The 16358-nt window shown below is 58.6% G+C and overlaps 1 protein-coding gene across 1 annotated transcript in view; it reads right to left on the bottom strand.

Annotated features, from left to right (window-relative positions):
- Positions 1 to 9467: 9467 nt before the first annotated feature.
- PEBP4 (phosphatidylethanolamine binding protein 4) overlaps positions 9468 to 16358 on the bottom strand; it is a 212541-nt gene continuing 205650 nt past the window's right edge. Inside the window, exon 6 of the mRNA XM_062199008.1 lies at positions 9468 to 9622. Coding sequence (XP_062054992.1) covers positions 9480 to 9622 — 143 coding nt within the window. The 3' untranslated portion in view covers positions 9468 to 9479. The remainder of the gene's footprint in view (positions 9623 to 16358) is intronic.

Raw genomic sequence — 16358 nt, 5'->3', positions numbered from 1 at the left:
GATGCCCCCTCGCAGGTGACCCCACACCTCTCCCCAGTGGCCGCGGCGCGTCCGGCCGTCCTGCTCTCACCTTGATGTTTATTTGTGTGATCCTTTGGCTAGAGCCTGCCTCCCGCCAGCCTCCATAAAGGGCGGGGATCGACGCCACCCTGCATCCCTCCCCAGTGTCTGGCACGTGGCAGGCAGGCCTCCCCTCCGCTCCCTGCTCTTTCCCAATATTTGATGATTATTGGTTGGGCGTCTCCTGCGTTGGCTAACACAGGGGCTATGTTGTGTGGACGCTGGCGCTCTGGGCGTGCTGGGTGCGGATGCTGCACGCCTAGGCGCACAGGCGGTGGGGCGAGGCGTGGGATGGGGCGCGTGCGCGGAGATCCCGTCTGCCCTAGAAATTCTCGACCCGCCCCTGCCTTTCGGAGCTAGCGCGGGCACCGCCGACGTGGTCCCGTGCGGAAGCTGGACACGTGGGCCTGTGCTTCAGTCCAGCCTGGCTGAGTTCTCTCTCTGTGTACAGTCGGTGTACCGGGACCCTTGCGGAAAACCGAAGCGCGCCAGGGTCCGTCAGGCAAAGTGTGGCCTCTGATGGGGCCGTCACCTGCCCCTCGGCCCCTCTTCTCCCTGTCTGCTTTCCCGCCCTGCCACCAGGTGGCCGGAGGTGAAATTCTGGCGGTGCCAGCCTGAGGTCAGGGTTTCCAGAGGCCGCCTGGCTGCGGGAGGCGGTGGCCCGGGGCGGGCGGCTGTGGATACTCCAGCCCCGCATCTCAGAGCCGCAGCCCCTCTCTTGGGGCAGCGGGAACACTTCTTCTAGACCCCAGATGAAAGAAAAAGTCGCCGCAGTGGAAACTCGAGCTAGCCTCCCCTCTCTCGCCCCACTTCCCTCCGCGGTCACACTTCCGGAGGCCACCACAGGGTATTTTGGGCTCGCAAACAAAGCGTCAGATCTATTTGAGCAACTTTTTGTTCCATGGAGTAGGAGCCCAGGGGCCTGTGGCTGCCTGGGCTCGGCCACTTCCCCAGGGAGCGGATGGGTTTCCCCCGCTCTGCCAAGAGGTCCAATTTAGCAGTTCAGACCGGCGGCCACTTTAGCTTTTCCTTTCTCTGGCTGGCAGTGGGCCCAGCAGGCGGCCAAGGGGCTAGAGGTAGGGCCACCGGGAGGGTGGGCATGTGTCTGGGTGCCTTCCTCGTGGGCCTCAGGGGAAAGCTGGCTCCCTTCTCCTGCCAGAACCTCCTCCTCCTCACCTCTGCCTGTCTTCCCTCCCCCTGAAACTCCCCTAAAACCACACACAAGCAACCTCTTCTGCTGTCACCCCGACTCCTCGTGTAGCGCCTGGAGACTACAAAGTGAGAGTGGAGGCTAGGCCACATCTGGTCCCGGTGCGGGCGTGTGTCTCTCCGTGTCGGTGGCGTGCAGGTATGGGGCTGGCGTGTGCATGCCGCCGCCATGGTCTCTCTCGTTTGCAGGGGCTGCACAGTGCATACTGACACAGCTTGCATGGATGTCTAGAAGGAACTTGGCAGAGTTGACACCCCAGCGTGTCTAGCGGGTGCGTACACCATGCGATTTTGTGTGGGCTGCTGTATTTACAGTGTGTGCGTGTGCGCGCACGAAGGTTGCATACAACAGAGGCACGTGGGAATGGGTGCGTGCATTGTTTGCCTGGGCCTGGCTCTTGGGGAGTGGGGAAGGAGGACAGGTGAGATCAGGGTGGTAGTGATGGTGTCCGTGCAGACAGATGCTGGACTGTAGCGTGCCAGCGGGAGCACCCTTGTATCTGGCCATCCTCCCCAAGCCCCTCTCCTCCCGGGGCAGCCACACCCCCTCCCAGCCTGGAATGCCCTCCCCACCGGCCTCCCCTGGGCCGCTCAGCCTCGAGACTCCTGACTTTGTGTCTGCCTGGGTCAGAATGGGGATGTGTGTCTGGATGTGGTTGTGGCTCCGAGGGGGATGGTGACGGTGGTAGGCGGAGGGTGTTGGGTTCCTGGGATGCTGCCTGTGCCCCCACCGATGCCTGGGCCCTAAAGGGGTGCACTCGTCCTGTTTCCTGCTGCTGTCGCGAGACTGGAAGTGAAAGTTCCGCCTCCTGGCCTTTCTCTTTCCCTTTAGCTTTCTACCCCCTGCCCGGCTGACTTTCGCCAAGCTCTGGCCCACGAGGAGCAGAGCGGGTGCCGGGTGTCCCGGGTGTCCCACCCACTCCATCCCCCGGGGATGCTGAGGGTCCCTGCGTGGGTTTCTGCTGGTTGGGGTCTGGGGAGCATGAACTGGCAGCTGCTCCTGAGAAATCCCAGGGTCTTCAGCTCCCGACCTTTGTAAATTCCTCTGTAATGCGGATCAACCCCCAGTACCGCCCGCCCCGCCCCACCCAGGGGTGTTCTGGCTCCTGCAGCCAAACCCACTCAGCTCTTTAGCATTTTTTTTTTTTTTTGACAGGCAGAGTTAGTGAGAGAGAGAGAGGTCTTCCTTCCGTTGGTTCACTCCCCAAATGGCCGCCAAGGCCCGCGCTGTGCCGATCCGAAGCCAGGAGCCAGGTGCTTCTCCTGGTCTCCCATGCAGGTGCAGGGCCCAAGCACTTGGGCCATCCTCCACTGCCTTCCCAGGCCACAGCAGAGAGCTGGACTGGAAGAGGAGCAACCGGGACAGAATCCGGCGCCCCGACCAGGACTAGAACCCGGGGTGCCGGCGCCGCAGGCGGAGGATTAGCCTAGTGAGCCACGGTGCCGGCCTCTCTTTAGCATTCTTGATTGGGACAATGCTGGTTCTACCCAGTCCAGGTGGCTTCCGCTCACTCGCAGCCAGAGGGAGGGGGTCTTACTCCGGCAAGCTTCCCCCAACCCCAGCAAAGCCATTCACCCGAGGAACACGCAGCTGGAGGGGCCTCGAAGGACACCCATTCCAAACTAGCTTATAGATGAGAGGCCTGAGGCCCAGAGAGGGAGGCTCACTCGTCCCGGCACCACAGCAGCGGGTGGCCGGGCTGGTCCTGCACTCTCACCTGCATTGTTCTTCCCAACTCAGGCTCCGTCTCTTTCTACGGGGACACTTGGCTTTTTCCCTTTCAAATGTCCTCTCAGCGCCAGGCAGGACGACTTGGACCTGGTGCTCCAAGTTGGTGCTCGGAGAGGAGACAGCTGTGCCCCCTCCTGTTCCTCCTCTCCCAAGATCCACAGGGGCCCGGGCCTCAGAGCGGCTGGGGGCAGGGAGCCTTGTGAGTGAAGGGTCTTTGTCTCTACGGGGAAATGCTTGCTAGTTGCTAAGGAACAGGGTTGTCTTTTCTGATCCAAGCTTCCCCATGTTTTGCTTAGCTTGGGAGGGGTTTTCTGGGCTAGGGCTTGAGGCTCCCGTGGTGTTTGGTCCTTTCCCTGGGCTGCTGAGGGTCTGATGGATCTCTTAGGAAGGAGTTTCAACCTGGAGAAAGGGTTCTTTACCATTACCCTAGACCCTGTGGCTAGCTCCGGCGGGAGCTGGGAGAACAGGTGAGGTGGAGGCAGGGAGGGAGACGAAAAACACACGTACCGAGCAGCCTGTCCCGCAGGCATTGTGTTGGTGCCTTTCCTGACACTGCGGTGAACCATCGCAACAAATCTTGGGAGGAAGGCACTGGTTCCCGCTTTTTCCCATTGTATTGTTTGTTTTCAATGAAACACAAGTCCAGAACATTTACGTCAGTTGCTCCAAGTCCTAGGGCTATCAGACAACAGCAATTGTGTTTGAATTTATATCTGCTAGGTAGAAAAACCTGTGTTTTCAAAACTACACCCCCAATGCATAGATGAGGCTTCCTTTTTATCCTGGGCTACTCAGCTGACCCTTCATCATGATCACCGTCGTCATCCCCACCATCAGCATCATCACCATCACCATCACCACCCTCACTGTCACCATAACCATCACCAACACCAGCATCACCACCACCACCACCACCACCACCATCACCACCATCACCATCACCATCACCACCACCACCACCACTATCCTGATCAGTATCGTCACTACCACCATCACCACCATCAAGCTCACTACTGTCTTCACCATCAACACCACCATCACCACCATCCTCACTACTGTCATCACCATCACACCACCATCACCACCATCACCATTACCACCACCATCACCATCATCACCACCATCACCACCATCGCCACCACCATCACACCACCATCACCATCACCACCATCACCACCATCACCATCACCATCGCCACCACCATCACCACCACCATCACCATCACCACCACCATCGCCACCACCATCACACCACCATCACCACCATCACCATCACCACCATCACCATCACCATCACCATCGCCACCACCATCACCACCGCCACCATCACCATCACCACCATCATCATCCACACTGAGTCTTCCTAAGTAACTTTCCCTCCCTTTCCACCTCTCTTCCTTACCTAAGAGCAGTTATCATACAGGTGTGAGGGGGTGGGGGAGTGATTCCATGGATCCCAGGATGAGAAACAGATGAGGCTGTGGCGCTGGGCTGGGCCAGGCTGTTGACTTCGGTATCCAGGAACCCTTGGCCCTTCCCACAAATCCCATTTGGTTTGGGATGGCTGGAGTCTTCAGTTCTTCTGAACTTCCAACTTTCTCTCTGACCCATCCCAGCTCCTGGCTGGATAAATGAGCTGGCCTTTATTTTCTATAGCCTGCTGGCCTCTAACCACTGTTTGTGAGAAGGCTCGTGCTAACACCAGATTCCACCACTGCTCATTATGGAGCCGGGAGCAGGTTCAGTAGGGAATCTGACCTCACCCAGGCAGCAAGAACACATGGCCTGAGTTGTCAGGTTATTGTGACAATCGGAGGAGAGACAGGTCGGAAGGCCTCCGGGGATGCTGTGAAGCCAGTGGGGTTGCGTTCAATGAGATACCACGCGCTACGTGTGTGGCACGGTGCCTGGTACACAGAAAGAACTCCATACATGGTATATGGGGATGGTGATGAGAGAACAATCGCGTCAGACCTCAAGTATTTTTCTTGGCTACTCCATTAGCAATCTCAAAGCAATTTTTTTTTTTTACGTCTATCTTGTTTCCTCCTGCAGGAGGGAGTGAGAAGCAAAGAGGTGAGAGGCCCAGCAGGCTGTATCGAGAGTGGGTTCCCCCAAGGTCCCACGAGATGTTTCCCCTGTCTACCACCGTGACCACCACTGTGGCTTCCAGGGACCTCCTGCCTGGGCCAGCTTTGTTCTTTTCCCACATTTTGGGGCCAGGAGGGGATGTGTGTGTGTGTGCGTGTGTGTGTGTGCGCGTGGGGGGTGGTTTCTCTGGCCATTGTTGGACTCAAAGCATCCAAAGCTCAAAAAGACAGGGTGAAAGAAAGGCGGGCGGGGGGAGGTGGTGGCGGGGCGGGGGGAGCAAGCAAGCCGATAATTTCCTCGAAGGATAAACATCCGATTTTTTTTCCTCACCCAAAATAAACATGCTGGCCACAAAGAATTAAAAGCAGAAGGGGGGGGGGATGTGTCTCCGCTTGGGGCGGCTCTAGGAAGCTGACCTTCTGTTTATCCTGGCCTGGGCCCCGACCGGAGCTGCCAATTACACTGCAGCCCTGGTGGTGCAGGAGCTGGGGGAGAGGTCCCCTCGGAGGCTCCGTCCACCACACCACAATCGGACGCTGGCTTTTGCCTCTTGTTAGAGCTCTGTGGGGCAGCCTGCCTGGTAGGGCAGGAGGGAGTGTGCCCGTGTGTGTGTGTGCGTGCGGGTGTGTGTGTGGGGGAGGGGGGGTCAGTAGCTCCCACTTTCTGGGTTTCCTTTTGTCCTGAGTGGCACCAAATGCCTTTCTTTATTTCCTTCTTTTTTTTTTTTTTTTAAGATTGATTTATTTATATGAAAGGTAGAGTTAGAGAGAGGCAGAGGAAGACGCAGAGAGAGAGAGAGGTCTTCCATCCGCTGGTTCACTCTACAAATGACCGTAACAGTCAGAGCTGTGCTGATCTGAAGCCAGGAGCCAGGAGCTTCTTTCAGGTCTCCCATGTGGGTGCAGGGACCCAAGGACTTGGGTCATCCTCCACTGCTTTCCCAAGACATAACAGAGAGCACCAGTCCCTATTTCCTTCTTCTTCTTCTTTTTTTTTTTGACAGGCAGAGTGAATAGTGAGAGAGAGAGACAGAGAGAAATGTCTTTCTTTTTGCCGTTGGTTCACCCTCCAATGGCCACTGCGGCCGGCACATCTTGCTGATCCGAAGCCAGGAGCCAGGTGCTTCTCCTGGTCTCCCATGCGGGTGCAGGGCCCAAGCACTTGGGCCATCCTCCACTGCCTTCCCAGGCCACAGCAGAGAGCTGGACTGGAAGAGGAGCAACCGGGACAGAATCCAGCGCCCCAACTGGGACTAGAACCCGGTGTGCCGGCGCCGCAAGGCGGAGGATTAGCCTGTTAAGCCACGGCGCCGGCCCCTATTTCCTTCTTTTAAAGGAAGATTTACTGGGGTCAGCACTGTGGCATAGTGGTAAAGCTGCCGTCTCCAGTGCCGGCATCCCATATGGGTGCCGGTTCTAGTCCTGGCTGCTCTACTTCCAATCCAGCTCTCTGCTATGGCCTGGGAAAGCAGTGGAAGATGGCCCAGATGCTTGGGCCCCTGCACCAACATGGGAGACCTGGAAGAAGCTCCTGGCTCTGGATTGGCGCAGCTCTGGCCATTGTGGCCATTTGGGGAGTGAACCAGCGGATGGAAGACCTCTCTCTCTCTCTCTCTTTCTCTGTCTCTGCCTCTCTGTAACTCTACCTTTACAATAAGTAAATAAATCTTAAAAAAAAGACTTACTTATTTGAAAAGCAGACTGGCAGAGAGAGAGAGAGAGAGAGAGAATATCTTCCATTCTCTGCATTTCCCAAATGCTGAGGCTGGCCCTGGCTGAAGCCAGGAGCCCAGAACTCCATCTGGGTCTCCAAACGGGTGGCAGATGCCCAAGCACTTTGGCCTTGATCCGCTGCCTTCCAAGTGTATTAGCGGGAAGCTGTATTGGAAGCTGAGCAGCTGGGATTCCAACTTGGCTCTGAGATGGGATGCAGGCAGCATCCTAACTCGTTATGTGACAATGCTGGCCCTCAGATGCCTTTCCAGGACCCAAACATTTGATGCCGATCAACTGGACTCCCGAACCTATCAATGGGAGGGTGTTGGTGGGAGCGGGGCTGGGGGTGGGGTATCATCTGATTCCCTTGCTATTCACAAATTCTGTCTCCCGTGCCCATTGCATTCTTTCCATCCCCACCGCTAAAACTGTCGGAGTGGTTACAAGTCGCTCAGCCGGGCTGGAAGGCTGGCCAGGGCCCTTCTGCCTTCAGCACGTACGGGGCCTGCCCCTAAGAAGGCTACAATCTGGATCCCGCTGAAGCCTGCTGCTTTCATCCGGGCATCTCAAAGCACCCTGTGCGTGGGAGTCCCCCAGGTGGCCAAGTCCTAGTCAAGGAGGGGGTGTTATTAACGCTTGGAGGGAAACAGCTGAAGGGGCTGAGTGGAAGTGGGCTCTGAGGACTGGTGTGGGGGGTGGGCTTTGAGAGTGAGACGGGAGGAGCAGCCTCTCTAGGGGTCTTTGGGGGGGGGGGGCGGGGGCCTCCAGAGGGCGCGCAGGGAAGCAGGGTGCCACAGAGCCCGCAGAGCCCTTCCCTGTGGTCCCACACCTGCCCCCTCCCTCTGGCTGGACGCTCGGTGATTTCCCGACGCTTGGTGGATCGGTGATTTCCCGACGCCTGGTGGACGTGGCTCCGAGGGCTGGCGTGGGCTGGCCTCTTCCTCCTCACCCAGCTTATTTCATCTTAGCCACTTTCCCGGCCTTTCACTTCCTGGGGGAGTGCTATGCATGCTGGCGCCAGGCACAGCGGCTCCTGTGTGTGTGAGAATGTGAATGTGTGTGTACATGTGTGGGTGTGTGTATGTGTGTATGTGTATATGTGTGGGTATGTGAGTCTGTGTATGTGTGCATGTGTATATTTGTGTGAATGTGAATGTGAGTATGTGTATATGTGTGTATGTATGTGTATATATGTGTGTGTGTTGTGTGTGTGTATGTGTGAGTGTATATGTGTATGTGCATGTATATGTGTATGTGTGTATATGTGTATACGTGTATATGAGTGTATGTGTATATGTGTATATGCACGAGTGTATATGTGCATGGATGTATATGGATGTGTGTATGTGTGTGTATGTGAATGTGTGTATGGGTGTGTGTGGGTGTATGCATGTGTATATGTGTATATAGCTGTATGTGTGTGTACATGTGTGTATGGGTATATGCATGTATGTGTATGTGAATGTGAATGTGTGTATATGTGTGCATGTGTGTGTGTATATGTGTGTATGTGAATGTGTGTATGTGTGTATATGTGTGTGAATGTGAATGTGTGTGTGAATGTGTATATGTGTGTATATGTGACTGTGTGTGTATGTGTGTATATGTGTGTATGTGAATGTGTGTATGTGTGTATACGTGTGTATGTGTGTGTATGTGAATGTATGTATATCTGTGTACGTATGTATGTGAATGTGTATATGTGTGTATGTGAATGTGTGTATATGTGTATATGTGAATGTGTGTATATGTGTATATGTGAATGTGTGTATATGTGTGTGTATGTGAATATGTGTATATGTGTGTGAATGTGTGTGTATGTGTGTATGAATGTGTATATGTGTGTATGTGAATGTGTGTGTATGTGAATGTATGTATATCTGTGTACGTATGTATGTGAATGTGTATATGTGTGTATGTGAATGTGTGTATATGTGTATATGTGTGTATGTGTATGTGTGTATATGTGTGTATGTGTATGTGTGCATATGTGAATGTATGTGTATCTGTGTATGTATGTATGTGAATGTGTATATGTGTATATGTGAATGTGTGTATATGTGTATATGTGTGTGTATGTGTATGTGAATGTGTGTATGTGTATGAATGTGTGTATATGTGTGTATGTGTGTGTGTGCACGGGGTATCCGGCATGCACTCTGCTCCTGTTACCACTCCCACTGTCACCCATCACCATCCCCCCCTTTCCAGCCCTGAGGTCCCGAGGCCTTCCCTGAGCCTCAACGTTTCCCTCCGTCCGTCCACCCATGGTACCCCCAGACCCAGCCAGGCACAGAGCCGGTGCCAGTGGTCACGAATGGTGTCGAAGGTGGAAGCTGGGGGCGGCCGTAGGATCTAGCAGCTGCCCTCTGGCCCAGCATCCCAGCCCAGGACGGACAGTGCCAGTGCCTGGAGCCCCAACTCCTGCTGCTCCGTGCCCCACCTCTCCAGCAAAATCCCAGCCTCAGTGCAGGCCGGCTCCCTCTGGTTGGCTCTTTGAAGGAGGATGGGAAACAAGACACCAGGGCCTGGATGATTTTGTTGTTTTTAAGCAGGAGGAGAAGGGTTCCGTACCCAAGGGGCTCCCACAGTCAGGCCGTAGGTGGTGGGCGTGGGCGGCGTGGACTCGCGGCTGTTAGGTGACCCCGGCGGTCTGGCAGCAGGCAGTCCTCTCTAGTTGCGTCTGTCCTTGGCCTTGTCGCTGCCCGGAGCCTGGAACCTGGGCGAGTCTTGGTAGTTCTGGGTCATGAACTGGGTGCTTGCTTCCGGTTCATTCAGGTGGTAACGGTTCAGGAAGATGTCCATTTTCCAAGAGGCTGGAAGGACACACCGACAATGGGGAGGCCGGCGGTGAGCGGGAAAGCAGGGGCAGGGGGCCCCGAGAGGAGCTCTGGGGCGGTGGAGACGGCGCCTGACAACTTTGGCCACCGGGCTGAGGTGGGCAGTGTGCCTGGCTCCTGGATGCAGGGGCCCTGGGACGGGGCCCAGGCTAAGTCCGGGACCCCTTAGGTCTCCTTCCCCGGTGGCCTTTAATTAGCATAGCTCTGCCACCCTGTTCCTGTGCACAAAGGAAGTGCCCAGGCGGGTGGGCTGCCTGTGCCCGCGCCCTCCACACGCCCCACTCTCCCTGACCCCATGACCGAGGCTGTGATCATGCCCGCCCACCTGGCCACCCCAGCTGCCCAGATGAGATCGGCCCAAGGGTCTGTGCCATCCTCTCAATTTTCTCCCTCAACAAGACCCAAACCACGTCCTTCTCCCAGGACAGGTTCCTGGAGGCGTGGGGGGAATGCCCCCAGGCGTGGGGCCTGGAGAAGCCCACCCAGTACCCAGACTGGAAGGGGCCTCATTAGGGGAAAGACAACGGTTGCACAGAGGGACATGGTCTGGGCCAGGTGTGAGTAGGTTCCATGGCTGGGCAAGGAACGCACAGCCCGGCCCTGGGGAGAGGCCCCCGGGGAAGGGGTCAGAGGCATCCCACGCTCTTGTTTCTCAAACCCTGGGTCTCAGGCACCCTGGAGCAGGAGTTTGCTAGGAAAAAGCGCAGGGAACCCAGTGGGGTCTGAATTTCAGAGAACGAATGGTGTGTCGGTGTGACTCTGCCCCATGCGTGGCGTGGAGCATACCTACTTTTCTTGGGTGGGGCGGATTTTGGCTTCTGTCCTTTTGTTCTCTGGGTGCAGGGAGTGGCTGGGGAGGACCTTGCCCGGGGCCCAGCTGGGCAGGGGTCAGTAGGCTGCGGGCAGTGGAGACCCATTGTGTCTGATGCCCACAGAGCAGGAGCCGGGGGCTCCTGGAACTTGCACGCCACTCGCTCCCCCACCTATCTTCCTCCCATCAGCACTCATCACCCCTTTCACAACAGGGCAGAATGCCAGGCCGCTGATGCCTCCTCTCCGCTTACCCTCCCCCTGGGGGGCTGCGGGCATTTCAAGGAGGGGGCAGTTTTCCATCCCCAAACCCAAATGACCATAGCAACAAGGCAAGTGCTAAAAGTAATAATAACAGCAGTGGCAGTGAGGCACCCACTTAGACAAGGCTTCCTGTGTGTCAGGTGCTCTACACCAACGCCCTCACTCAGCGCTACCGGGAGAACCCTGCCACTCTCCCCAGGTCACGGCGGGGCTGATGGAGGCCCAGCATGGAGCACCGGGGTCAGGGAGCTTCTCAGGGTGCAGGGATGGGGTGATGGCCCCCTGGATCCCTCTCGGATCCCTCCTGACTTAGCGGCCGTGCACTGACTGCCAAGGGCCGGGGTCGCCTGAGGGTCCATTCAGAGGCCGGGGACCCCAGGGACCTGGCTGGCTGGGGAGGAGGGACTGGGGTCTCACCCCTTGCCCCGGGGTGGGGTAGCATGCTCGTGTGTGTGTGTGTGTGTGTGTTCGTGGGCGAGCTGGTGTGTGGCAGGCACGAGGGCACGGGGCCTTCCTCGCTGGGTGGGAAGGAGGGAATTGAAACCCACCACGAGATCAGGGCAGGCCGGCGGGGAGAAATCCCCTGCGCCTGACAGAGCCCAGCTCCCCTCTGCAGCACAGCGGGGAGGAACAGGAGCTGTGTGCCCGGGGGGCCGTGGGCTCCCTCCCAGCCCTGCTGCCGAGGTCTCTGCGGTTCTCAGGCTCCTGAGACCCAGGGATGCGGCTGCCAAGCCTTCCGCCTCCTCCCTGGCTTGGCTGCGACTCCTTACACTCCCCCTGGCCCCTGCCTTGTCCCCTCCCCCCCTCCTCCCGGCCCCCGGACTGCTTCCTGCCACAGAGGCAAGAGGAACTGACCCAGAGCAAGTTCTAGAAGGAAGAGGGTGAGTCAGGCCCTCGGGGGTGTGTGGGGTGAGATGGGAGCTGTGGCTTCTGTGGTCACCACGGGGAGGAAAGCCCCTTCCTGCATGGCACTGCTCTGGCCTGGACTGCAGGACACGCAGGAAGAGGGTGGTGTTGCCGCGTGTGCCCCCGGCCACCGCACTGCTTCCCTGGACCCACGCAGGCTGGGGCTGGGGCAGGGCCCCAGGAGGAGGAGGAGGCTGGCTGAGCCCGTCTCCTACGCCGCCCAGTGGCTGGGCTGCTCAGGGCAGGGTGCTGGGGTGGGTCGCTCCCTGCACAACCCTAGGGGGCACTGTTCCCATCCTGCAGAACCAGGGGCAGCGGCAATCGCCTCACTCCCGTTCAGGGCTGGGATGTTTGGGAATGGCCTTGACAGGGCCGCTCTCTGCTCCTAGCTTCCTGCCTGGAGGCTGAGGACAACTGGACAGGCCCCTCAGGCCTGTCAGGGCTCTGTAGGCAAAGGGATGCTCCCTCTAGTCTAGTCCTGCCGACCCCCTCCGCAGGGGCCTGGGGACTCGGAGGAGGGGGGGCGGTGGCTGCTCTGCTAGAATACACCTTGCTGGGGGAGTCGCAGACTTGGGGGGCGGGGACCCTTTTAACCCCTCCTGGGCTCTGCCAGGTCTGTGTGTTGTGGGGAGCCCAGCCCCTTGTCTGGTCTCATGCCTGCCTTCTCCGAGTTTCCAATACAATACAGCTGACAGTGCGCGAACAACCAGTGAGACCTTGGAAGGGAGCCTTTGGCCAGCAGTGGGAACCTTGTTCTTTTTAAAGATTTATTTGAAAGGCAGAGTGACATCTATCTATCTATCTATCTATCTATCTATCTATCTATCTATCTATCTATCATTTATCGCTTCCATCTGCTGGTTCACTTCCCAGACGGCCACAACAGCCAGGAGCCTGAAGCTCCATCTGGGTCTCCCATGTAGGTGGCAGGGGCCCAAGCACTTGGGTCATCTTCCATTGCCTTCCTGCTAGCAGGGAGCTGGCCTGGAAGTGGAACAGCCAGGACACGTAGCAGTGCCCATAGGCGTCGCCGGCCCCGAGGGGCAGTCTCTGTGGGGACCCTGGGTATCCGGCTCTGAGCCACCCCATCCCCCCAGGGCAGGGAACCTGTGCCTGACCCAGCTGCCTGAGCCACACTCTTCCCTGGTCTTGCTCTCTTCTCTGCCGAGGCAGCTTCTTGTTAGGGGACAGTGGCCCTGGAGGGGAAAAAAAAAAACCACAAAAATTCCAGGGCGACCTAATAACGGGCGGCGCAGCGCGGCTCGGGCTGTAATTTGTCTGGTGCGTCCGGGCCGGTCGCAGTGATAGAAGCGCTGATGCTTTCTGCTGAGATTAATGATGTCGTGGCGGTGGTGGGCGGGAGGCCCGAGCCTTTCATTTTTTGTGCCTTAAATGATATCCAGAGACTTCCACTCAGGAGCTCGATGGTCCTCTTTCCATCGCGTCCAATTACTCGCGGGGAATACTTGCTGATGGGCTGATGCTGCCGGCTCCAGAAACTCCGGGGCCGGAGGGGACCGCCTTGACGCTGGCAGGGGCGCGGGGGCACCCCTGTGTCCTGCAGAGAGCCGGAGAGCGGGCCTCAGTCCTGATCACCGGGGACGCCTTCCTCCACCACGGCGGCAGGGAAGGGGAGAGACGAGCAGCGGCTCCCAGCTGCCAGTCTAGCTCCCACTTCGCCGCCCTGGTCTCTGTAGTTGTGGCCACACCTGGCTGGAGTTGGCCTAGGGCAGCGGGGGTGTAACTGTGCTTTGTCTATCTCACCCCGGGGCTTGGCTCAGAAGTCTGCCGGCCTGGGTTCCCGGGAGAGCTGGTGACAGGTGCACACTGGCCAAGCGTGTGTGTTGGGGGGTTCTCTGTGCTTTCTCCCTCGTCGTCTGCCTGACCTTTGGGTGGTGGGATGCTTGGCTTCATTCCAGGCAGTTCCTGGCCTGGGCACTGGAGAGCGGCCCCCAGAGCCCCTGTCCTCCTGCTCTGCCAGGTGGGTGGGCCCTTCGCAGGCAGCAGAGAGCGGCCTGCCACAAGCCCACACGGGGATCAGAGGCTGGGCCCTGGGGGATTCGAGCCTGGGCCAGGTGAACCACCATGGGAGGTCACGGCGGGGAGGGCGTGGGGGAAGCTGTGTGTTTGTGTGTGTCTGTGTGCGCGCAGGTGGGAGGGGCCCCTTCCCCCCACCAGGCACTGTCCCAGCCCTGCCGGCTTTCCCCCAGTCCCTCCAGTCCTGGTCCCTGTGTCAGTGACTCCTATTTGCCAGTGCTGCTTGGGGCTCTGCTGCCTTCATGCCCTTGGCTCCACCACAGGCAAGACTCAACCCCACTGGTGGCACGTCCCTGCCCGTCCCTCCTCTCTGGCTGCTGTGGGTGGGTGGTCCCGTCCGGAGCTGCTGATGTCAGGTGCTCGTGGCGTGGCTATGGCTGCCTGTCCCGACTGTTATCTGGTGGCGGCAAAAGGCAGATTTCCTCCCTTGTAGGCAAGAAGGGCACGGGTCCGGCTCATGCCGCCTCTGTGTGAGGTGCTCAAGGCGTGGTGTGGCACAGACCACAGCTCCCCGGGAGTTTCGCTTCAGCCACGGCCTCCACCAGGGAGGGGGCTTCTTCGGGCAGTGTGTCTGTCTCACACGGCGGCTCAGGGTCTGCAGACCTGGGTCACCGGGAGAGGCAACGCGGGAGAGCTGGTGATAGGTGCACAGAGCCCTGCCCGGAGGTCCGGAGGAAGTGACTTCCCCTGGTCGGTTGGGCCTCGTGCTGTGGTTCCTTTATTCGCTCTGTGGGGATGAAGGCAGAGGGGCTGGTGGGGAGGTGGCGCTGCCCGCCTGGGGTTGGGACACGGTAGATGTGGAAGGGGAGACTCCAGAGGTGGCTGCCTCTCAGGTGTCGCAGGCAGCTGACGTGTGTTCATGGGCATGGGGGTGATAACGTGCAGCCTGTGTGTGTGTGTGTGTGTGTTTGTGTGAGAATTAGTAATATGCAGGAGGTGACAGTGCCCGTGATGCTGCGCTGAAGGGGTGAGGTGCTGGGGACAGTGACAGGGCCGCGGGGACTGGTGCTCAGCAGGGGGCAGGCGGGGGCAGGGTGGCTCTGGCCCTGTGTGACGGGGCTGTTCTGTCCCTGTGTGTCCCTTCTCAGGCCGTCTCTCTTGGTAGCATTCAGTTGACTCCTCCTGAATCTACAAGCCCATCTCTGGATGCCAAACCCTGGGGGAAGCTGGGAGAAACCGGGCAGCCAGCTGGGGGCTTTGGGGGCGGGAGGCGGGAGGGTGAGGATGGGGCTTCGAGATGGGCAGTTCACCTGGAAGGAGGTCACTGGCCAGCGCATCTCAGGCCTGACACAAGGTCAAGGTCGGCTCCACATCCGGAAATGCAAAGCGTGGCTTTCAGGACAGACAGCAGGGAAACGGGGCCAGCCCTGGTCAGAGGCGGCAGCTCAGGGTCTGCCCTGCTGGCTTCTGAGGTCGTCCCTGCCCCTGCCGCTCTGCCTGGGCTCTTTGTGTTCCCTTGTGTGTGTGTGTGTGTGTGTGTGTGTGGGCTCCAGCTCTACAGGGTGCTTCCAGGAGTGCAGGGCGCACAGCTCCCCTGCTCCAGTGCTCACACGCTCACTACAGCGCCCTGCACCAGCTGTGCACAGTGGGGGTGGGGAACACAGAGGGCATTGGCCAGTTCTGCCCAGTGTGGCGGGGAGATGGCCTGGAAGGAAGGAGCCAGGGGAGGCGAGAGGGGTCGGGTGGCCTGTAAACCAGAAGCAGGGCAGCTCCGAGCACTCCTCCCCACCTGTCCGTGGGTCTGGCACCCTGGTGGGAAGCCTGCTGGGGGGCCTGCACCCAGTATCTCTGGGCTTGGCGCACAGGGCCAGCCTCCCTGGCTGCTCTCTGCATTTGTCCAGGAGCCAGAGGACAGGAGAGCGCAGGGGTTGGGAGCCGGTCCGTGTGGGCTCACTCGATCGCAGACTGGCTGGTCCGATGCCTTGTCTCGTGGAGGTAGAAGTCCAAGTTCAGACACGGGGCGGGAGTTTGTCCACGGCCACACAAAAACGAGCCTCAGGCCATCAAGATCTCATTGGCTGGGGCTGGCATGGTGGCACAGGGGGTTAAGCTGATCTTTGCAACACTGACCTCCCATATGGGAGTCCTGAGTCCGGCCCCGGCTGCTCCACTTCCCAGCCAGCTCCCTGCTAACGCACCTGGGAAAGCAGCGGAAGATGGCACAAGTGCTTGGGCCCCTGCCACCTGTGTGGGAGACCAGGATGGAGTTCCTGGCTCTGGCTTGGCTTGGCCCAGACCCGGCTGTTGTGGCCATTTGGGGAGTGAAACAGTGAATAGAAGAGTCTCTCTCTCTGTCACCCCACCTTTCAAATCAGTCTTCACACACGTACACTCTCCCAAGCCACGGTTGGGAGAGGAATCCCAGGGAGGGGTTTGTCCCCTCAGTTCAGAATAGCGTCACCCTCTCTCCCTCCACACACTCCTGCAGGTGCCCCTGGGGTAATCCCCAGCTCTCTTGTGCTCAGTCTACTGGAGGGAAGGGGCCTGCATGGGGCAGGGTTCAGGTGAGGGTCTTCCCTGGCTGCCCATTCCTCCCCGAGAGGCACGGGGGCTGGCTGCACGCGCCCTCTCTCACAGCTCCTTCCCACGGAGGGAAAACCAGACTACAGCAAGTCTTGGGGCCTGTGATCGTTGGCAGGTCCCTGTGTGGTGTCACCTGAGCGTTGGTGCAGCCTGGGAGTCCCCGGACACGATC

This window comes from Lepus europaeus, chromosome 8 (genome assembly GCF_033115175.1).
Source record: "Lepus europaeus isolate LE1 chromosome 8, mLepTim1.pri, whole genome shotgun sequence".
Lineage (NCBI taxonomy): Eukaryota > Metazoa > Chordata > Mammalia > Lagomorpha > Leporidae > Lepus > Lepus europaeus.
The sequence above is the reverse complement of the archived record's forward strand: the minus strand, read 5'-3'. Positions and strand labels throughout refer to the sequence as shown.